General features: G+C 34.2%; 1 protein-coding gene across 2 annotated transcripts in view; it reads left to right on the plus strand.

Moving 5' to 3' along the window:
* IQCM (IQ motif containing M) overlaps positions 1 to 17,017 on the plus strand; it is a 620,635-nt gene that overhangs the window by 154,010 nt on the left and 449,608 nt on the right. For both annotated transcript variants that reach the window (XM_074229157.1, XM_074229156.1), the window contains exon 4: positions 3,714 to 3,942. In XM_074229157.1, coding sequence (XP_074085258.1) covers positions 3,714 to 3,942 — 229 coding nt within the window. The remainder of the gene's footprint in view (positions 1 to 3,713; positions 3,943 to 17,017) is intronic.

Genomic DNA, 17,017 nt, shown 5'->3' on the forward strand with positions numbered 1-17,017 from the left:
TAAAGGTATTAACTTTAAACTTGTGTCTCATTATCCTTTGTCTCATTTTAATTCTCCTGTGCTGACAATAGCTTAGCATTTGGTATAAAGAGGGCATCTTAAACTGGGAGGACCTGAGTCAATGTCTCTGTAACTTACTATCATTTGTAAAGCTCTCAGGTGAGACTTCCAAAGCCTCCCACTACATAGAGATCTTTAAGATTCTTGCAGTTGGTTCTAGAGAAGAAAGTGAGACTGATGACTTAGCATAGCTACCCCCCCTTCACTCAAATCTAATTCATGTGCTTGTCATGGCATCACCTCCCTGATGTTGTGGTCTTCTTTGTATATGAAGGACAAATATTATCATGTATAGGAAAAAGCAGTATGGCATAATGTGTCTAGAGTTAGAAGAGTTTGGTGCAGAACAATTGTTGATCTGCTTTGGAACAGGGTGCCTCATCATAAAAAATTAGCAGGTTCAGAACTCCTCTTTAATTTAACAAATTTGGCAAAATAGCAGGATATAAAAAATAAACTCACATAAATCACCAGAATTTCTATATATGAATAACAAAGCTCAAGAGCAAGAGATAGAAAGGGAAATTCCATTTAAAATAACTATAGACAACATTAAATACTTGGGAATCTACCTGACAAGACAAACCCAGAAACTGTCTGAATGCAATTATAAAGCACTTCTCACCCAAATAAAGTCAGATCTAAAAACTGGAAAAATGTCAAATGCTCATGGTTAGGTTGAGCTAATATAATAAAAATTACTATTCTACCCAAATTAAATTATTTATTCAGTGCCATACCAATCAAACTACCAAATGATTATTTTAATGAGCTAGAAAAATTGTAACAAAATTCATCTAGGGCAAGAAAAGGTCAAGAATAGCAAAGGAACTGTTGAAAAAATGTGAGGAATGTGGTTTATCTCTATCAGATCTAAAACTATACTATAAAGTGACAGTCATTAAAACTGTCAGGTACTGTTTAAGAAATAAGAGTAATGGATCAATGGATTAGGATATATTTAAAAGAAACCACAGTTAGTGACTACAGTAACCTACTATTTGATAAACCCAAAGACATCAGTTTCTAGAAAAAGATATCACTATTTGACAAAAATTGTTGGGAAAACTGTAAAATGGTATGGCAAAAGCTAGGCATAGACCCACATCTCATTCCTTATACCAACATAAGGTCAAAATGGACACAGGATTTAGACATAAAGTACACCATAGATAAATTAATACATCAAGAAATATTCTTATCAGTTCTATGGAAAGGGGATAAATTTATGACCAAACAAGAATTAGAGTAAACTTCAATTTGAATGATTTTGATTACATTAAATTAAAAAGTTTTTGCACCAATAAAATCAATGCTGCCAAAATTAGAAGGAAAGCAGAAAGCCGGGAAACAATATTCACACTAGTTCTGTAAAGGTCTCATTTCTAAAATATATAGAGAACTAAATCAATTTATATGGTTACAAATCCTTTCCTAATTGATAAATGGTCAAAGGATATGAACAGACAGTTTTCAAATGAAGAAATTTAAGCTATGTATATATAATCATATGAAAAGATGCTCCAAATCATTATTGATTGGAGAAATGCAAATTAAAACAATGAGGTATAACCTCACACCTATCAGATTGGCTAAGATGAGAAAAAGGAAAAATACTCAATATTGGAGAGGTTGTGAGAAGATTGGGACATTGATGCTTTGTTGGTGGAGTTGTGAACACATACAACCATTCTGGAGAGCAATGTGATACTATGACCAAAGAGCAATAAAACTGTTCATACCCTTTGACCCAACAATTCCAATTCTAGGTCTATATCCAGAAGAACTTGTTAAAAAAAGGGAAGAGCTCTACATGTTCCAAAATCTTCATAGCTTCTCTTTGTGTAGTGGCAAAGAATTGGAAATTGAGGGATGCCCATCAAATGAGGAATGACCAAACAAGTTATGGTACATGAATTCTATGGAATATTATTGTTCTATAAGAAACCATAATTGATCAGATGCTAGAGAAACATGGAATGACTTACATGGTCTGAAGCTGAGTGAAGGGAGACAATGTACACATTAACAACAACATGGTGAGATATTCAATCTCAGTGGGAAGAGCTCCTCTCAGCAGTTCAGAGGGCTAGGATAACTGTATTTGGCTGGCTTTGAGCAATGTTGTCTCCATCCAGAGGAAGAATAACAAAAGAAAACAAAATACACACCCAGAAAAACAAAAACTATCCTTTCAGAACCTGAACACTTTATAAAAATTATCTCTTATGTATCTCTTTCCTGTAAGCCTAATTCCTCATACTGAAAATAACTAATCTGTAAACATGTTTATAAAAATATGTATATACAATGCTAACCTGACTGTCTGCCACTGAGGGGAGTGGGTGGGAAAGGAAAGTGTAAGGAAATTTTGTAACTTAAAAAATATACATGTGGCAAAGGCAATTTATAGATGAGGAAATCAAAGTGATCCATAGTCATATGAATAATTGCTCTAAATCATTACTTATTAGAGAAATGGAAATAAAAGCATGTACCTCACACCTCTCAGACTGGCCAACATGACCAGAAATGACAATGATCAATGTTGAAAGGGATGTGGGAAATCTGGGACACTAATAACATTGTTGGTGGAACTGTGAATTTATCCAACCTTTCTGGAGAGAAATTTGGAATTATGCCTAAAGGCAACTAAAATGTGCATACCCTTTGATCCAGCAATACAACTACTGAGTCTATACCCTGAAGAGATTATGAAAAAAGGGTGAAAACATCACTTGTACAAAAATATTCACAGCAGGCCTGTTTGTGGTGGCAAAGAATTGGAAATTTAAGTGAATGTCCTTCAATTGGGGAATGGCTTAACAAACTGTGGTACATGTATGTCATGGAACACTATTGTTCTATTAGACACCAGGAGGGATGGGAATTCAGGGAAGCCTGGAAGGATTTGTATGAACTGATGTTGAACAAGATGAACAGGACCAGAAAAACATTGTACCCCCTAACATGGGGGTGATGACCAACCTTGATGGACTTGCTCATTCCATCAGTGCAAAAATTAGGGTCAATTGTGGGCTATCTGCAGTGGAAAATACCATCTATATCCAGAGAAAGAATTGTGGAGTTTAAACAGAGAGCAAAGACTATTACCTTCAATTTAGGAAAAAACCCTGTTATTATGTAATCTTTCTATCTTTTACACTTTATTTTTCTTTCTTAAGGATATGATTTCTCTCTCATCACATTCAAGTTAGATCAATGTATACCATGGAAACAATGTAAAGACTGCCTTCTGTGCGGGGGGTGGGGGGGTGGGAAGCAAGATTAGAGGAAAAATTGTAAAACTCAAAATAAATAAAATCTTTCTAAAAACATACATGTGCATGTAGATGAAAATTAAAAAAAGAAAGAGGGGGCCTGATGTGATTTCATCAATTTAAGGAACTCCCTCATAAATAAACTACCAATTCAGGACAGCAGTTTATAGTCTTAATTGCTTGGTACATTGTTAACTGATTTGCCTAAGATCACAAGGTCAGTAGGAGTCAGAGGCTGTAACACTAAATCAGATCTTCCTAACTTCAAGACCAATTGTCAATCTCCTTTTTAACAATGTTACTCCTCCTATAGAAAGAGAAAGATGATTAAGATTTTGGTTTTAGTAAAAAATTATTTTGTTTCATTCACAGGACACAATTGGAAGTATTGCTTCAATCAATAGTTTGAAAAGTAAAAACTTTCCTCTACAGTATAAAAGGATATCTTTTGGATCATTTCCAGAAAAAAATTCATTAGATGAAAATAATAGGCCTAAGCCTCCTTTCAGAGAGCCTTCAGAACCTGATTTCTCATGTCTTAAGTTTCCAGACTTAAAAGGCAACTTAAGTGGGGCCACTATTGAAGACAAAGTAGAACAAGGTAAGGTTTAGAAATTTCCTTAAAAGTCCAGTCACTCTGGCTCATGGTTGCATAGAAGTGATTCTGGGTTTTCAGAGTTCATTCAGATATACTAGTTAGTCTGAAAAAGCTGGAAAGGTTTTGAACATGTGCCTGCTATAGGATTATGTAGTTAAGTTTATTGTTCCTTTCTATTTTTTTCATTCTGTGTTGGCTCACATCAGTTTTCCCATGTTTTTCTGAATTCTTCATAGTCATTCTTTATTAAAACAAAGCAATTTTCTATTGAGTTCATATCCGACAGTATGTTCAGTTGTTAGCTCATTATCAATCACTCAAATTTTGTGCCACTATGTATTGTTATGCATATTTTGGCAATTAAGAACTTTTTGTGTTTTTTTCCTTTGATTTCCTTGAGGTATATACCTAGTATAAGAATTAAACATGACTAGCTTAATGAATTCCAAATTATTTTCCATAATGGTTGGACGAATCTCCAGCTCTGCTAAGTTTATGAATGTAACTATCTTCTCACAAACCTCTGATCCTTGACTTTGGTGGAGGACTTTTCAATAATTGAGAAAAAATTTATAATATAGATATTTTTTCTTTAATTATTTTATGAAATTCACAAATCTAATTGAATAAAGGCTGTCCCCCCATTTAGCATAATTTATTCATGATTTTCTTGATTTTTTTTCTTGATTGCTTTAGAATTTCTGTTCCTTACTTTGTACATTTGCTTTTTAAAAATCTTTTTTGGAGTAATTGCATATTTAAGGTTTTTGTAGGCACATCCTTTTTGGTATAGTAAATTCTGCTAATTTTTTCTTTTCTTTTTTAATTTTGGTAATTTGTTGGGGTTTTTTTGTTTTCATGATCAAATTAACTGTTTATTGATTTTGTTAACAATTATTGTTAAATTTTTTTAGTTTTATAATTTTATAATCATTTTTATTTCAATTTGTTTTTTCTGTAATTCTCAAAAAAATTGTTCTAACATTCTGAACTACATATATATGGGACATTAGTTTTTTCCCCCCCAGATTTAAATGATTATATGTTTTCAGAGATATAAGTTTTCTTCTGAAGATTACTCTCTCATATTGTTTTCTCATTGTTATTATTTAATGTAATTACCATTTGGTGGTTTCTTTTTTTTTAACCTATTTATTTTTCTTTGTTATTAATTAATTTGTATTTAAGTCTACATTGTTTATGTTCACAGCCTTAATTACAATTTTATTGTATTGAGGTTTGTATGTATATTTTTACCTCCATATTTATTTCTTTGTGTACTTTTTCAAAAGAAATCATGTGATGCTAAGAAATACTTACATTCTTTATCACATTTAGATTAAATTCTCAAGTTTTTTAAATTTAATTTTTCCAATTTTTTTTGTTTTATGATTCCCTTATTTGTTTATCTTTCTTTAGAGTTGTTTAATTCTGATGAAGGGACATTATGGTGTCCTATTTTATATTGTCTGTATAATTCTTGTGGTTGGTTTAGTTTTTCTTTTAAGTCTTTAGAAATTATATTATTTGGTGTATATCTATTTAAGAATGATATTCTTTCATTGTATATGGTATTTATAAGTATAATATATTTTCCCTATTTAACTGTTCTGAATATATTAATTTTTCTTGCTGCTTTGTCTGAAATCACAATTATTATTGCTTCTTTTTGAAAATTATTTGAGGTTTATTAAAGCTTATTAAAACCCCTCATTTTTATTTGACATGTTATCTTTCCTTATTCATCTTACCCCATTATGTTTTTAAAAATTAGGGGAAATTAATTAATTCACATTTGTTTAGCATTGGTAATATTTTTAATTTCACTATTTCTTATTGGTCCCTATCCCATATCTGTTGCTCTTCAAAAATGAAAAAAACCCAATAAATTTGGATTCTGTGGCTAGATTATCTTGCATTAATTTGTTTCAAAACTTCTCTCCTGTACTTTCCCATCCCTTATATTTCTCTGTCTTATCTCATGTTTCTTGTTTATTTAGAGCATTATTTCTCTTTCTTTGAATTATTAATAAAATTTCACTTTTTATTGTGTCCTATTTTGGTCCATATATAAACATAATTGAGATACTTTTCAATTTCACATTCCACCTCAAACTTTCCTCTTAATTTAAATTGATAAATTTTTGAGAGAATGTGGAGAAATTGAGACATTAATTCATTGTTGGTGCAACTGTGAATTGATCCAATCATTTTGGAGGGTGATCAAGAATTATGTCCAAAGAATGATTTAACTGCCATTAGACTTTTTATTAACTCTATTTCCAAATGATTAGAGGAAATGGAAAAGAATCTGTATGTTCTAAAATATTTGTAGCAACTCTCTTTGTGGTAGCAAAGACCTGAAAATTACAGGGATGTTCATCAATTAGGGAATGGCTGAACAAATTTTGGCATATGATTGGAATGTGATACTATTATATTTCAAAAAATGACAAACTCAATCATCTTTTTTCTTTTTTTGGCAAGGCATTGGGGTTCTGTAACTTGTCCTAGGTCACACAGCAAAGTAATTCTTAAATGTATGAGGCTGCAATTGAACTCAAGTCCTCCTGACTCTGGGGCTGGTGCTCTATCTACTATACTACCTAGCTACCCCCAAACTCAATAATCTTAAAAAAATCAGGTCTTTATGAAATAATGAAGAACAAAATGAGAATCAAGAGAATATTGTATATAGCAAGAGAAATTTAAGTTTATTTTGACCATTATAAATACCCAAATTAACTATAGAATATATCTAAAGAAAGATGTTATCTACATTCAGAGAAAGAACTGATAAATAATTTTACTTCTATCCATCCATTCAATTATCTATCTATCTATCTATCTATCTATCTATCCATCTATCCATCTATCCATCTGTCTTACTTTGTCTATTGATAGACATCTCTAGGGTGGGGTGAAGAAAAAAGAATTTATTATTATATATGTAAATTACATTATATGTAAATTGAATTTACATTTTATTATATATGTAAATGGAATAGCAAGTTGTCTATAATACATTTTTAATTTCATGTATAATCATTTTTATTATGTGATATAATAGAAATGTTTGTTTTATTCCATAAAATTAAATTTTAAAATAAATTAAAATTTAAAATGACATTAATTTATGGCACCTTTCTTTACTCCTCTCTCTTTATTATTATGCTTTATTTTGAAATCCAATGTTCTATTCATGGGTCATAAGTTTATAGATTATTAATTTTCCTGAGAGAAGTCTTTTCTTCTTCCTCTGACCTACCATTCTGTTGTTTTTTTATACCTCCTTTCCTATCATTACTTCCATTTTTCATGCCTGAGTGAATTTTCTCTGAAATTACTTCCCCCCTTCCATATTGATTCATTTCTGAGGTAATATAGCTCCCCCACCTTTCTTATCTTTTCATGTGTCTCTTGAGTCTCCTGTTTAAGTCCAAATTTTCTATTTAGCTCTGGTTTTTTTGTCAAGAAAATTTTGGGGGGTGGCTAGGTGGAGCAGTGAATAAAGCACTGGCTCTGGAGTCAGGAGTACCTGAGTTCAAATTTGGCCTCAGACAGTTAATAATTTCCTAGCTGTGTGTCCTTGGGCAGGCTGCTTAACCCCATTGCCTTGCAAAAAAAAAAACCTTAAAAAAAGTTGGAAGTCTTTTCCCCTGGAAGAGAAGGCTAAGTTTTGCAGGATAGTGAATTCTTGACTGTATTCCAAGCTCCCTTCCTCTTCAGAATATCATATTTCATGCCCTTTGATCCCTTAATATTGATGCAGCCAGGTCCTGTGTAATCCTTATTGTGGCTCCTCAGTATCTGAATTGTTTCTTTATGGCTGCTTGCAGGATTTTCTCTTTTATCTGATAGTTCTGGAGCTTGATCACATTATTCCTTGGTGTTTTCTTTTTGGGATCCATTTCAGGAGGGAATTGTTGTATTCTTTGAATAACTATTTTGCCCTCTGATTCCATTATATTAAGGCAGTTTTCTTTCAATAGGTCTTGAAATATTGAGTGTGGGCTTTTTTTTTATCCTCAATGTGTCCAGTAAATCCAATGATTCTTAAGTTGTCTCTCTTCATCCTATTCTCATGGTCAGTGGTTTTGCTGATGAGGAATTTTATGTTTTCTTTTAATTTTTCAATTTTTTTGATTTGTTTGATGGATTGTTGTTGTCTGATGAAGTCATTTGTTTCCATGGATTCCATTTTTTTATAGAGAAAAATTTTCTTCATTTTCCTTTTGCAACTCCTTTTCCTATTGGCCAATTTGATTTTTGAAGTTTTCCATTTGCCCAATTGTATTTTCCAAGGATTTGTTTTCTTGTTGCAGGGTGTTTTTTTCTTTTGCATTTCTTTTCCCAATTTTCCTAATTGATTTTTAAACTCCTTCCTGATCTCTTCTAATAAGTCTTTCTGGACTGGAGATCAAGTCATATTCTCCTCAGAAATTCTAACTCTCTTTGAGTTAGAGTCTTTGTCTTCCCCTATTTGCTGGCCTTTCTTCATTTTCATAGAATCTTGTGTTGGTGGTGGGGCTTGTTCATAGACCTTTTGAGTTGAAATCCCTAGAGACTTAGCTCACTGGGCTTAGTAACTTCAAGTGGGTCAGCCAATAGGGGGTGCTAGAGGCTTTCTCTGGAGTGTCTGTGGGCTTGATTTGTGGTTCATTCCCTAGGCCTGGGGGTGGGAGTGAGGGGACTACAGAGTCTGGATTATTTTGGAACAATGTGTGATGGACCCTCAGGCTGTATAGTTAATCTCATTATTCACTCAGTACAGGGAGAGATATGTTACCCATACCTGAGCCTGGAGGGGGGGGGTTGTTATTACTGTGTTTGTTCTGGGAAGAGACTCTTTCTCCCACAGGGATAGGGGGAGGGGATTCAACTGGAAACTCCACTCAGAATACGGGGCTCTGGGTCCTATTCTTCCAGACCAGTGGAGCTGAGTGGATTGATGTCTAGTCGCTGCAACCTTGCTGGAAATCTCCTGCCCACTCAACAAGCTTCTGAGACTCTTCTCAGGTTAGACCCAGGTTTCACCCTGCCTCCTTTGTGCTGGCTCTCTGCTCTGCCCCCAGCTCACCCACCTTACCCTGAGACAGACCTTGTTCTTAGATGCTCTTGTCCTTTGCTCTTCTCTAGACTTTGTGTATCTTGCAAAGTCATCAGCTTCCTTTAGTTCCATTTTGCATTTGAAGGAGTTATTTTCTTCAGAGAGCTTTTTTATCTCCTTTTCCAGCTGGACAATTCTGCTTTTTAAGGCATTCTTCTCCTCATTTGCCTTTTGTTTTGCTTTTTTTCCCATTAGGCCTAAACTGGTTTTTAATCATTATTTTCTTCAGTATCTTTTTTATATCTTTCACCAAGCTTTTGATTTGATTTTCATGATTTTTTCTGCATAGCTCTCATTTCTCCTCTCAATTTTTCCTCCACCTCCCTTAATTGCTTTTCAAAGTCTTATTTGAGCTCATCCATAGTATGAGCACATTTTCTATTTCTCTTGGAGGTTTTGGATATGGGAGCTTCGATTTTTGTCATCATCTGAGTATGTGTTTTGATCTTCCATGGGACTAAAGCAATTCTCTATGGTCAGATTGTTCTTTTTCTGTTGCTTACTCATTTCCTCAGCCCAAGACTAATTTACAGCACTTCCAAGGCATTGGAGTTGTATTTTTTTGGGGGGGGGACACCCCACTGGGACCTTTATTCCTCCAAGGTCTTATGCTCTCCAACATGTGCTTTGTTATGTAGATGATCACAGCACTACCCTCTGCCCTGGGGCTATAAGGAGGGATCCAACTTGGTTATTTAGTATGGAAGCCCAAACTACAATATTTGAGTGCAGGCAAACAGCAGAGTACTACCCCAGGGAGAACAGAGGAATCTCTGCAGTCTTCCCTTACCATCTCTGGGGATCCAGGCTGCTTTCTCCCGATTCTCGCTGCAGATTCTGCGGCCAGTGCTCCCTCACTCCACACTTATTCTGGTATAGCAGAGTTCTCTCACCACCCCTTCAAGTTGTTGCCAGTGATCGCTGTGCTGTGCTGTGCTGTGCTGTGATGGACTATGCTGTGCTGTGGCTTTTTCTCCAACCCCGGTCCTGGTGGAACACACCTTTCCTGCAGAACTTCTAAGTTATCCTGGACCGGGAAAATGTGTCACTCAGTCTTTCTGTGGGTTCTGCCCCTCTAAATTTTGGCTAGAACTGTCCTTTGCTTTTTGGGGGTTTAGGGGGGTCAGAGTTCCTGGATAATGCTGCCTTCATGCCACCATCTTGGCCCTGCCCCCTGTAATATAGCTTTAAGATCATAGGCATCAATTTAAATGTTTATGTAAATTCAAATTTTTGTTCTGTCTTTTATTAAATGCTCTTTTTTTAGGTTTTTGCAAGGCAAACAGGGTTAAGTGGCTTGCCCAAGGCCACACAGCTAGGTAATTATTAAGTGTCTGAGATTGGATTTGAGCCCAGGTACTCCTGACTCCAGGGCTGGTGCTTTATCCACTATACCACCTAGCCACCCTCTGCTCTTCAGTTTTTAGTTCTTTAGATAATTTTGACCTTAGTTAATCCTTCTTTCATTCTCTCTTGGCTTTTTACTAATATTTTAAAAAAATTGGATTTGAAGTAGTAGCTTTTTCTTTTTGGCCATGCAATAATGGGAGAATTAATCATATTACTTAACTTTCTTGTGTTTATTCTGTTTGGAGTATTTCCACATTGAATTGACTACTCCCTTCTCATTTCTTTTGGAGAAATTAAAAAAATATTTTCACTTTTTCTTAGAAGTTCATTTTTTTCATTGAATAGACTCAGATTTTCTTTTTTTTTCCACAATGAGCATTTTATTTTCTTTTGGGCATATAATACTCTAACATTCTGTTCCTTATAGATAAGTGTAGTCCTATCCAGTCCAAATTTATTATCCTTGCTAGCTGAAGGTTTCTTCTTTGACTGCCTGAAATGCTTTTCTTTGACATTGAGGTTTTGAAGTTTAAATATTATAATTCTCACTTATTTAAAATTGGATTTTCTCTCTCATATAATCCACCAAATTTCACCAATTAATATTTTGGCTTGCATCATCCTCTTGCATTGTTTCCTAAAAATGGATTTCAAGATTTTTTATTTTTGTTTTTTGTTTTTTGCAAGTTAATGGGTTTAGGTGACTTGCCCAATATCACACAACTAAGAAAGTATTAAGTGTTTGAGGACCAATTTTAATTCAGGTTCTCCTAACTCCAAGACCATTGCCCTATCCACTGTACCACCTGGCTCTGCCCCTCAAGTTCTTTTATGCCTTGCTTTTGTTTTTTGAGAGAGATCTGTACTCTTCAAATTATTTACTCTTTCCTCGAGGTGTCATTTGGACTTATTTGAAACTCACATGATCATCCTTTAACTCTATTTTTGTCAAATATTTTTTCCATATTTGTATATTTTTATTTTATAAATCTGCCATTCTCCTCTTAAAAACCTTTTCCATTTTAAAGGCATTCTTTCAAAGGTTCTAAATTACCTAATTTTTAAAAATTAAGAGCTATGATTTCTTCCATAATTTGGTTCTTAATTTGCATCTTTACATCTTCATTTTCTTATCTCTTTTTTTGAATCATTTCTAAGGTTTTTTCCCTATTATTCCTATTATTCTGGGGGTGATGAGGACAGAGATAAACATATAATTTGTTTTGGTATTTTTTATATTGGTGATTTGCAAGTCAGTTTCTCATTGGGTAACATTTCTTCATTGTGTTACAAATTTTTCTGATTTCCCTACTAATTTTTGCTTGAGCTTTGTTGCTATTTTTTTCCTGCTTGAGAGCTTGTTTTCTCTGATACTTTTTATCTCCAACTTGTTGACCTCCCTGCAATCTGCCCCTTCTATTCTTCTGATGAAGTATCTTTGTACATGGTCTGTATGTGGTCTATTCTATTTCTAAATCTCTGATACCCTTTCACTTTGAAGATATTCCAATATGTTCGTGGATGCCTTTTTTTGAAGTTGGTATGAGATGAGAATAACCATGCTTCATTCCCAGTACACAAATGTAAAGATGCATATTTCTGTCTGGATAGTGTGTGGGTACTGGCTGTGGTGGTAGTAATCTGTGATTTGATTAGTCCAGGGAAATTCTGGTCCTGCAATTCCCTCTAAGTCTGTAGAGCTGCAACTCATCTAAACTCTTCCTTGTTATTTTTCAGTTGATCTTTAGTTGTGTGTGACCCTTCATGATTCCATTTGGGTTTTCCTGACAAAGATATTGGAGTGGTTTGCCATTTCCTTTCCAACTCATTTTATAGATAAGGCAACTGAGACAAACAGGGCTAAATGACTTGTCCCCATCTATTGCTCTCTTTTCTTCCTAATTCTTCCTTAATCCTCTGAGCCAGCATTATGAGTCTTCATTACACTCTTAGGATAATTCTCTATGATAGATACTATTCAATCTGGATTCAAATCCCAACTTACCACATACCATCTATCTAACTTTGAGCAACTTATTTAACTTTTTTAGGTTTTAGTTTTCGTATCTTTAAAGTGAGGAGATTAAAGTAGAATGAGACGTTTTCCTCAATATGGATGTTTTTCCTATGACCATTTTCTCTTCCCCTGTGACATGAAAGTATCATGGAAGCTAATACCATGGGATTCCTTTCTTATTCCCAGGTAAATTGATTGTTTGAATGTGTACCAGGTATGCTGCCTGATCTATCTATATACCTTTACTATAAAGGGAAGGGAGGAATGCTTTGGCATTAAAATGTTCATTTATAGAAATAAAAAAACCACATCCTTCACTGTACACCTCTCTCCAACATATTGTGTCCTAAGTAGTTATGTATCTAGTTAGCTCCTCATTTCTGTTCTTTGCAAAGTTTCCTTAACTGAAACAGATTTGTGACCTTTTCTCCTACTGTAATTTTGTATCATACTTGAGGAAATTCTACTTGATTTTTGCCTTCTTTATGTATAGTCACCCTTTTCAAAAGGCACCTGTTCCTAAAGATTTTATTAAATTGTTATTGAATTTAATGGGTTGACTGCACCCAAATAAGGTGAAAAAGATAAAATAATATTGAGCTCACTATGTTTAATCCTTAAGGGAATACCATCAATATTTATCTTTGGTTCAGGTCTATTAAATTCCTTTTTTAATGAATTAGAAGTCAAGATTGGCATGCTTATCAAATATTGTGATAACGCAAAGCTAGGAGAGACAGTTGTTAGCAGAAATGGATGACAGAATAGACAATCTTCAAGAATGTCACAAACATTGTAATTTGGGTATGGGTTGGATTTGATAACTTTTAAAAGCCTCTCTAACAGTGTAATGTAATTTATACTCTTACAGAGGATTTCATCTTTCTCATAGGAAATATAGCCAATGTATCAAGGACAGGTCATAAACCCCAGGTATTCTAGCCACAAACCCAGCTGCTTGCTTGACTATGCTTCTTCTAAAGTATTAAATTACAAAGTAAAATTAATAAAATTAAATTATTTTTGGTTAATGTTGGTTAATGTTTGGTTAATGTATTTATGGAGAGGCAGTGTATTCTGGTTACTAGAGATAAGGCCTGAAAACCAGGAAGACAGGTTTAATATTACTACTGACACATAATGGCTGTGAGACCCTGAATCAGTCACTTCATCTCTTACTGTTCTCAGTAGCTTTCTGTCAGGCTCACTCATAATTTTTCAGGGTGTTTAGATCTTTAAGGAGTATTCTACTATCTGTTCTAAGGTGGCCATTGTCTTTGCCTTTTTTAAAATCTTTTCCAATTTTTTAAAATTTCTTATTTAATTTTCTACAAGGAAATGGCAGGCCATTCCAGTATCTTTGTCAAGAATACCCCAATTGGAGTCACAAAACCTTGGCAAAACTGACTAAAAATAGTAACCAACAACAATAATTTTTGGAAACCAGGACATTTTTTTCTCTGAGGTCTTAACTGGATTTATGATAATGGGATCACTCTCCTTCTTGGGATTTACCCCATGGACTTCTTTCAGACCTAAAGTATCAGATCTTAATGTTTGAAGTTTTCTTTGGTTTCAGTAGACCTCTCCATCGTGGAAAACTATTAAGGTTCTGGGTTGTCCTTGAGAACCCTTGGAGCAGGAGGCTCTACCCCTTGCTCAAGGTGGATTTTGGTTAGGATCTTTATTCCCTAGCTGAGTTCTGACCATTGGTGATGAACTAGACCTTACCTAAAATGATCATAGGCTTTTCTTAACTTTTAGGCCATGTCTGAGTTAGAGCCCTGTTGCAACTGTTTCCTATAATACTTCATTGTACAGAACTTTTTCCTTCATATTTTTTTCTCTCTCTTAGTCTGGGCTTTGAATCCACTGGGATTCTGTGGTGCTTCAGGGAGTGTCCACTAGTGCTGGATCTACCCCAAAATCACTTTACTACAGTAGTCGTTTCAGGGAAGGGTCAGAGTCCACTGGTCTTTACCCTGAGGAGCTCAGTTAGGGAGTGCTTGAAACCACCTCAAAGACTCCAGGAGCCTTTCCATCTGGTCTATTCTAAAATATCTGCACGGCTCAGAGATTTCTCTATGGATTCCTGAGTTGGTTGGGGAGGACTAGATGTGATTTTCTAGAGGATCTGGGGGGACAGCTAGTTGGTATAGTGAATAGAGCACCGGCCCTAGAGTCAGGAGAACCTGAGTTCAAATCCAGCCTCACACATTTAATAATTCTCTAGTTGTGTGACCTTGGGAAAGTCACTTAACTCCATTGTCTTGTAAAAACCAAAAAAAGGGGGGAATCTGGGACCCTAGCCATTGCCATTACCACAATTCTCTGATTCTTCATAGAGTATCTTGTTAACTTTCTAGGACTTCATGTTAAAAAGCATGTTTTAGCAGAAAGAGTTCCTAAAGCAATGAAATCACAGGTCCTTTCCCTATCCTCATGATTATTTATAATATAAGTCTCAATCTTCCTAAAGGAACAAATTGGGTAAAGGATTTGTGATGATTTCACTACTGAGTATATAAACATTCCCTGGTACTATTTCATTAATTTTTATTTTTGCTATCCTCTCATTTATATATACATCTTAAATAAATTTGCAACTGAATTCTATTTCTTCACCAAATATTTTAGGAATTAATGTCAAGAATGCTTGACATGCAATAGAGTTGTCATACATAATTCATATCAGCTTACATATTGATTCTTCAGTGGATTCATGATTTCATTAATAAAGGCTGCTTATTCCAGCTCTGAAGATACAAGCTGATCTATGCCTTTCCTTCTTGTATGAATCTAATTCATGTCCTTTCATAAATTCTTCACAAAATATCTATCTTGGAAAATCAACATATATTGCACTGATTTTAATCTTAAAATCTTAGCTAAAATAAGACAAATTGAATAAGATTTCATGTTCTGGTATCTTTCATTGATTGTCATGGGATAAAGGACTAGAATTGTAATCTTACAAATAATTAGGAAGGGGAAGAGAAGGTCTCAGTCTCTTAAAAATAATTAAAGTTTTGATTAAAAGTAGTAAAATCTTCAAATGGAAGGACTTAATTAGTTGTATTTCTTTATTGAAAACCAACATTCAACCAAGTATTCTCTAACACAATATCAGGTTCTTGAAAACAGAATCTATTATTCAATTTGATTTTTGTATACCCAAAACTTCATAGATAGTAAATGTTTATTGAAAAAATTAAACTAATTGTCAAATATAAGGAGAATAATATCTTTAATATTTATCATTAAAAAACTGGCTTTCTTAAACCATAATGCAGAAACAAAGCTAGAGAATTATTTGTACTATCAGCCATTTCGACTATGGTGCTGAAGACCCACCACATACATTTAGAATATGGCATGTTTTTAGAAGAATTTGCTTCAACTTTAATAACTTTGGATGTATATGTGATAAGAACAAACATGGTAAATGGTGAGCACATTATTTGGGAGGACTAAGTGCCACCATCAAGATTGCAATTTATGAAATCAGCAGAACCTGGAGATTAGTTTCAGTGGGGTGGAAAATTGTATTGAATGAGAGACTATAAAATATGGTAGTTATATCGAAACCTTGACATTTTAACTGTGCAGTCCTTCAGTTGAAGGCAACCCAAAATGCAACGTTTCTTTGTTAAGGAATTTCTAAATCAGGGAATAGATTTCTGGTACATTTAGGGTAAAGTCACATTAACAAGTTTTGGAATGCTTAGGTTCTCTTCTTTAGCCCTTCTTTATATTATTATATTATTTTCCCATTTCCTTTCTTAACTACTCCCCTCTCACTCCCATGATTTCTGATGATTCAGATTCTGTCTGTGACCAAAAAAACCCTCTTAATTAGTGAATTAATTATATGAAAAAATAATTGGAAAAGTCTTGGAGGTATTTTGAAGTTGACTTGAAGTGTTCTCTCATGTGATACTTTTAAATCCAAAAAGGACTTTGGTGGAGAAATTGGAAGCATTGGGAGGTACCTTTACCTATAAAAATATAGTAAATTTTAAAGCTCTTCAAATTAAAAACATTTGTCTCCTTCTTTTATAGATGTCAAGAGACTCAGGCAAGAAGAGTTAAGAGACCAGTTTATGGTTTTACTAGGCACCTATACTACATACCTGATAAGCTTTATGAACTGGTAAAAATGACCTTATTCTCCAGAGATAGAATAACCTGGGGTAACAGCTTCAATCTTAAAGCAGTTTTCCATTTGTAATGGAAACTTAGTCCTAGCTCAATTGCTCAGTGAGAAAAATTATATTTCTTCTTTTGGGTGCTACCAAAAATCAGGAAAGAATCCCAGTCATGATTTTCTTCCTCCCCTCCTAACAAAACCATTTTCAGAGTGCAAACAAATATACTAATGATTCTTCTGTAAAAAAAAAACAACAAAACAAAATGCAAGTGTCTGTTGCCCAAAATGGAGCTGAATTTTCTCTGTAGGAGAGTCCTTCTATTTTTTTAAGTGAATTATATGGAAAAATGTAATGTATAGCACTACATTTTATAGCTGGACTTTTTTGGAAAGAAGGAAAAAGAATGGAAGGATAGAAGAAAAGAGAAAGGAAGGGAAAAAACTAACATTT

Source organism: Macrotis lagotis, chromosome 3 (genome assembly GCF_037893015.1).
Source record: "Macrotis lagotis isolate mMagLag1 chromosome 3, bilby.v1.9.chrom.fasta, whole genome shotgun sequence".
Taxonomy (NCBI): domain Eukaryota; kingdom Metazoa; phylum Chordata; class Mammalia; order Peramelemorphia; family Peramelidae; genus Macrotis; species Macrotis lagotis.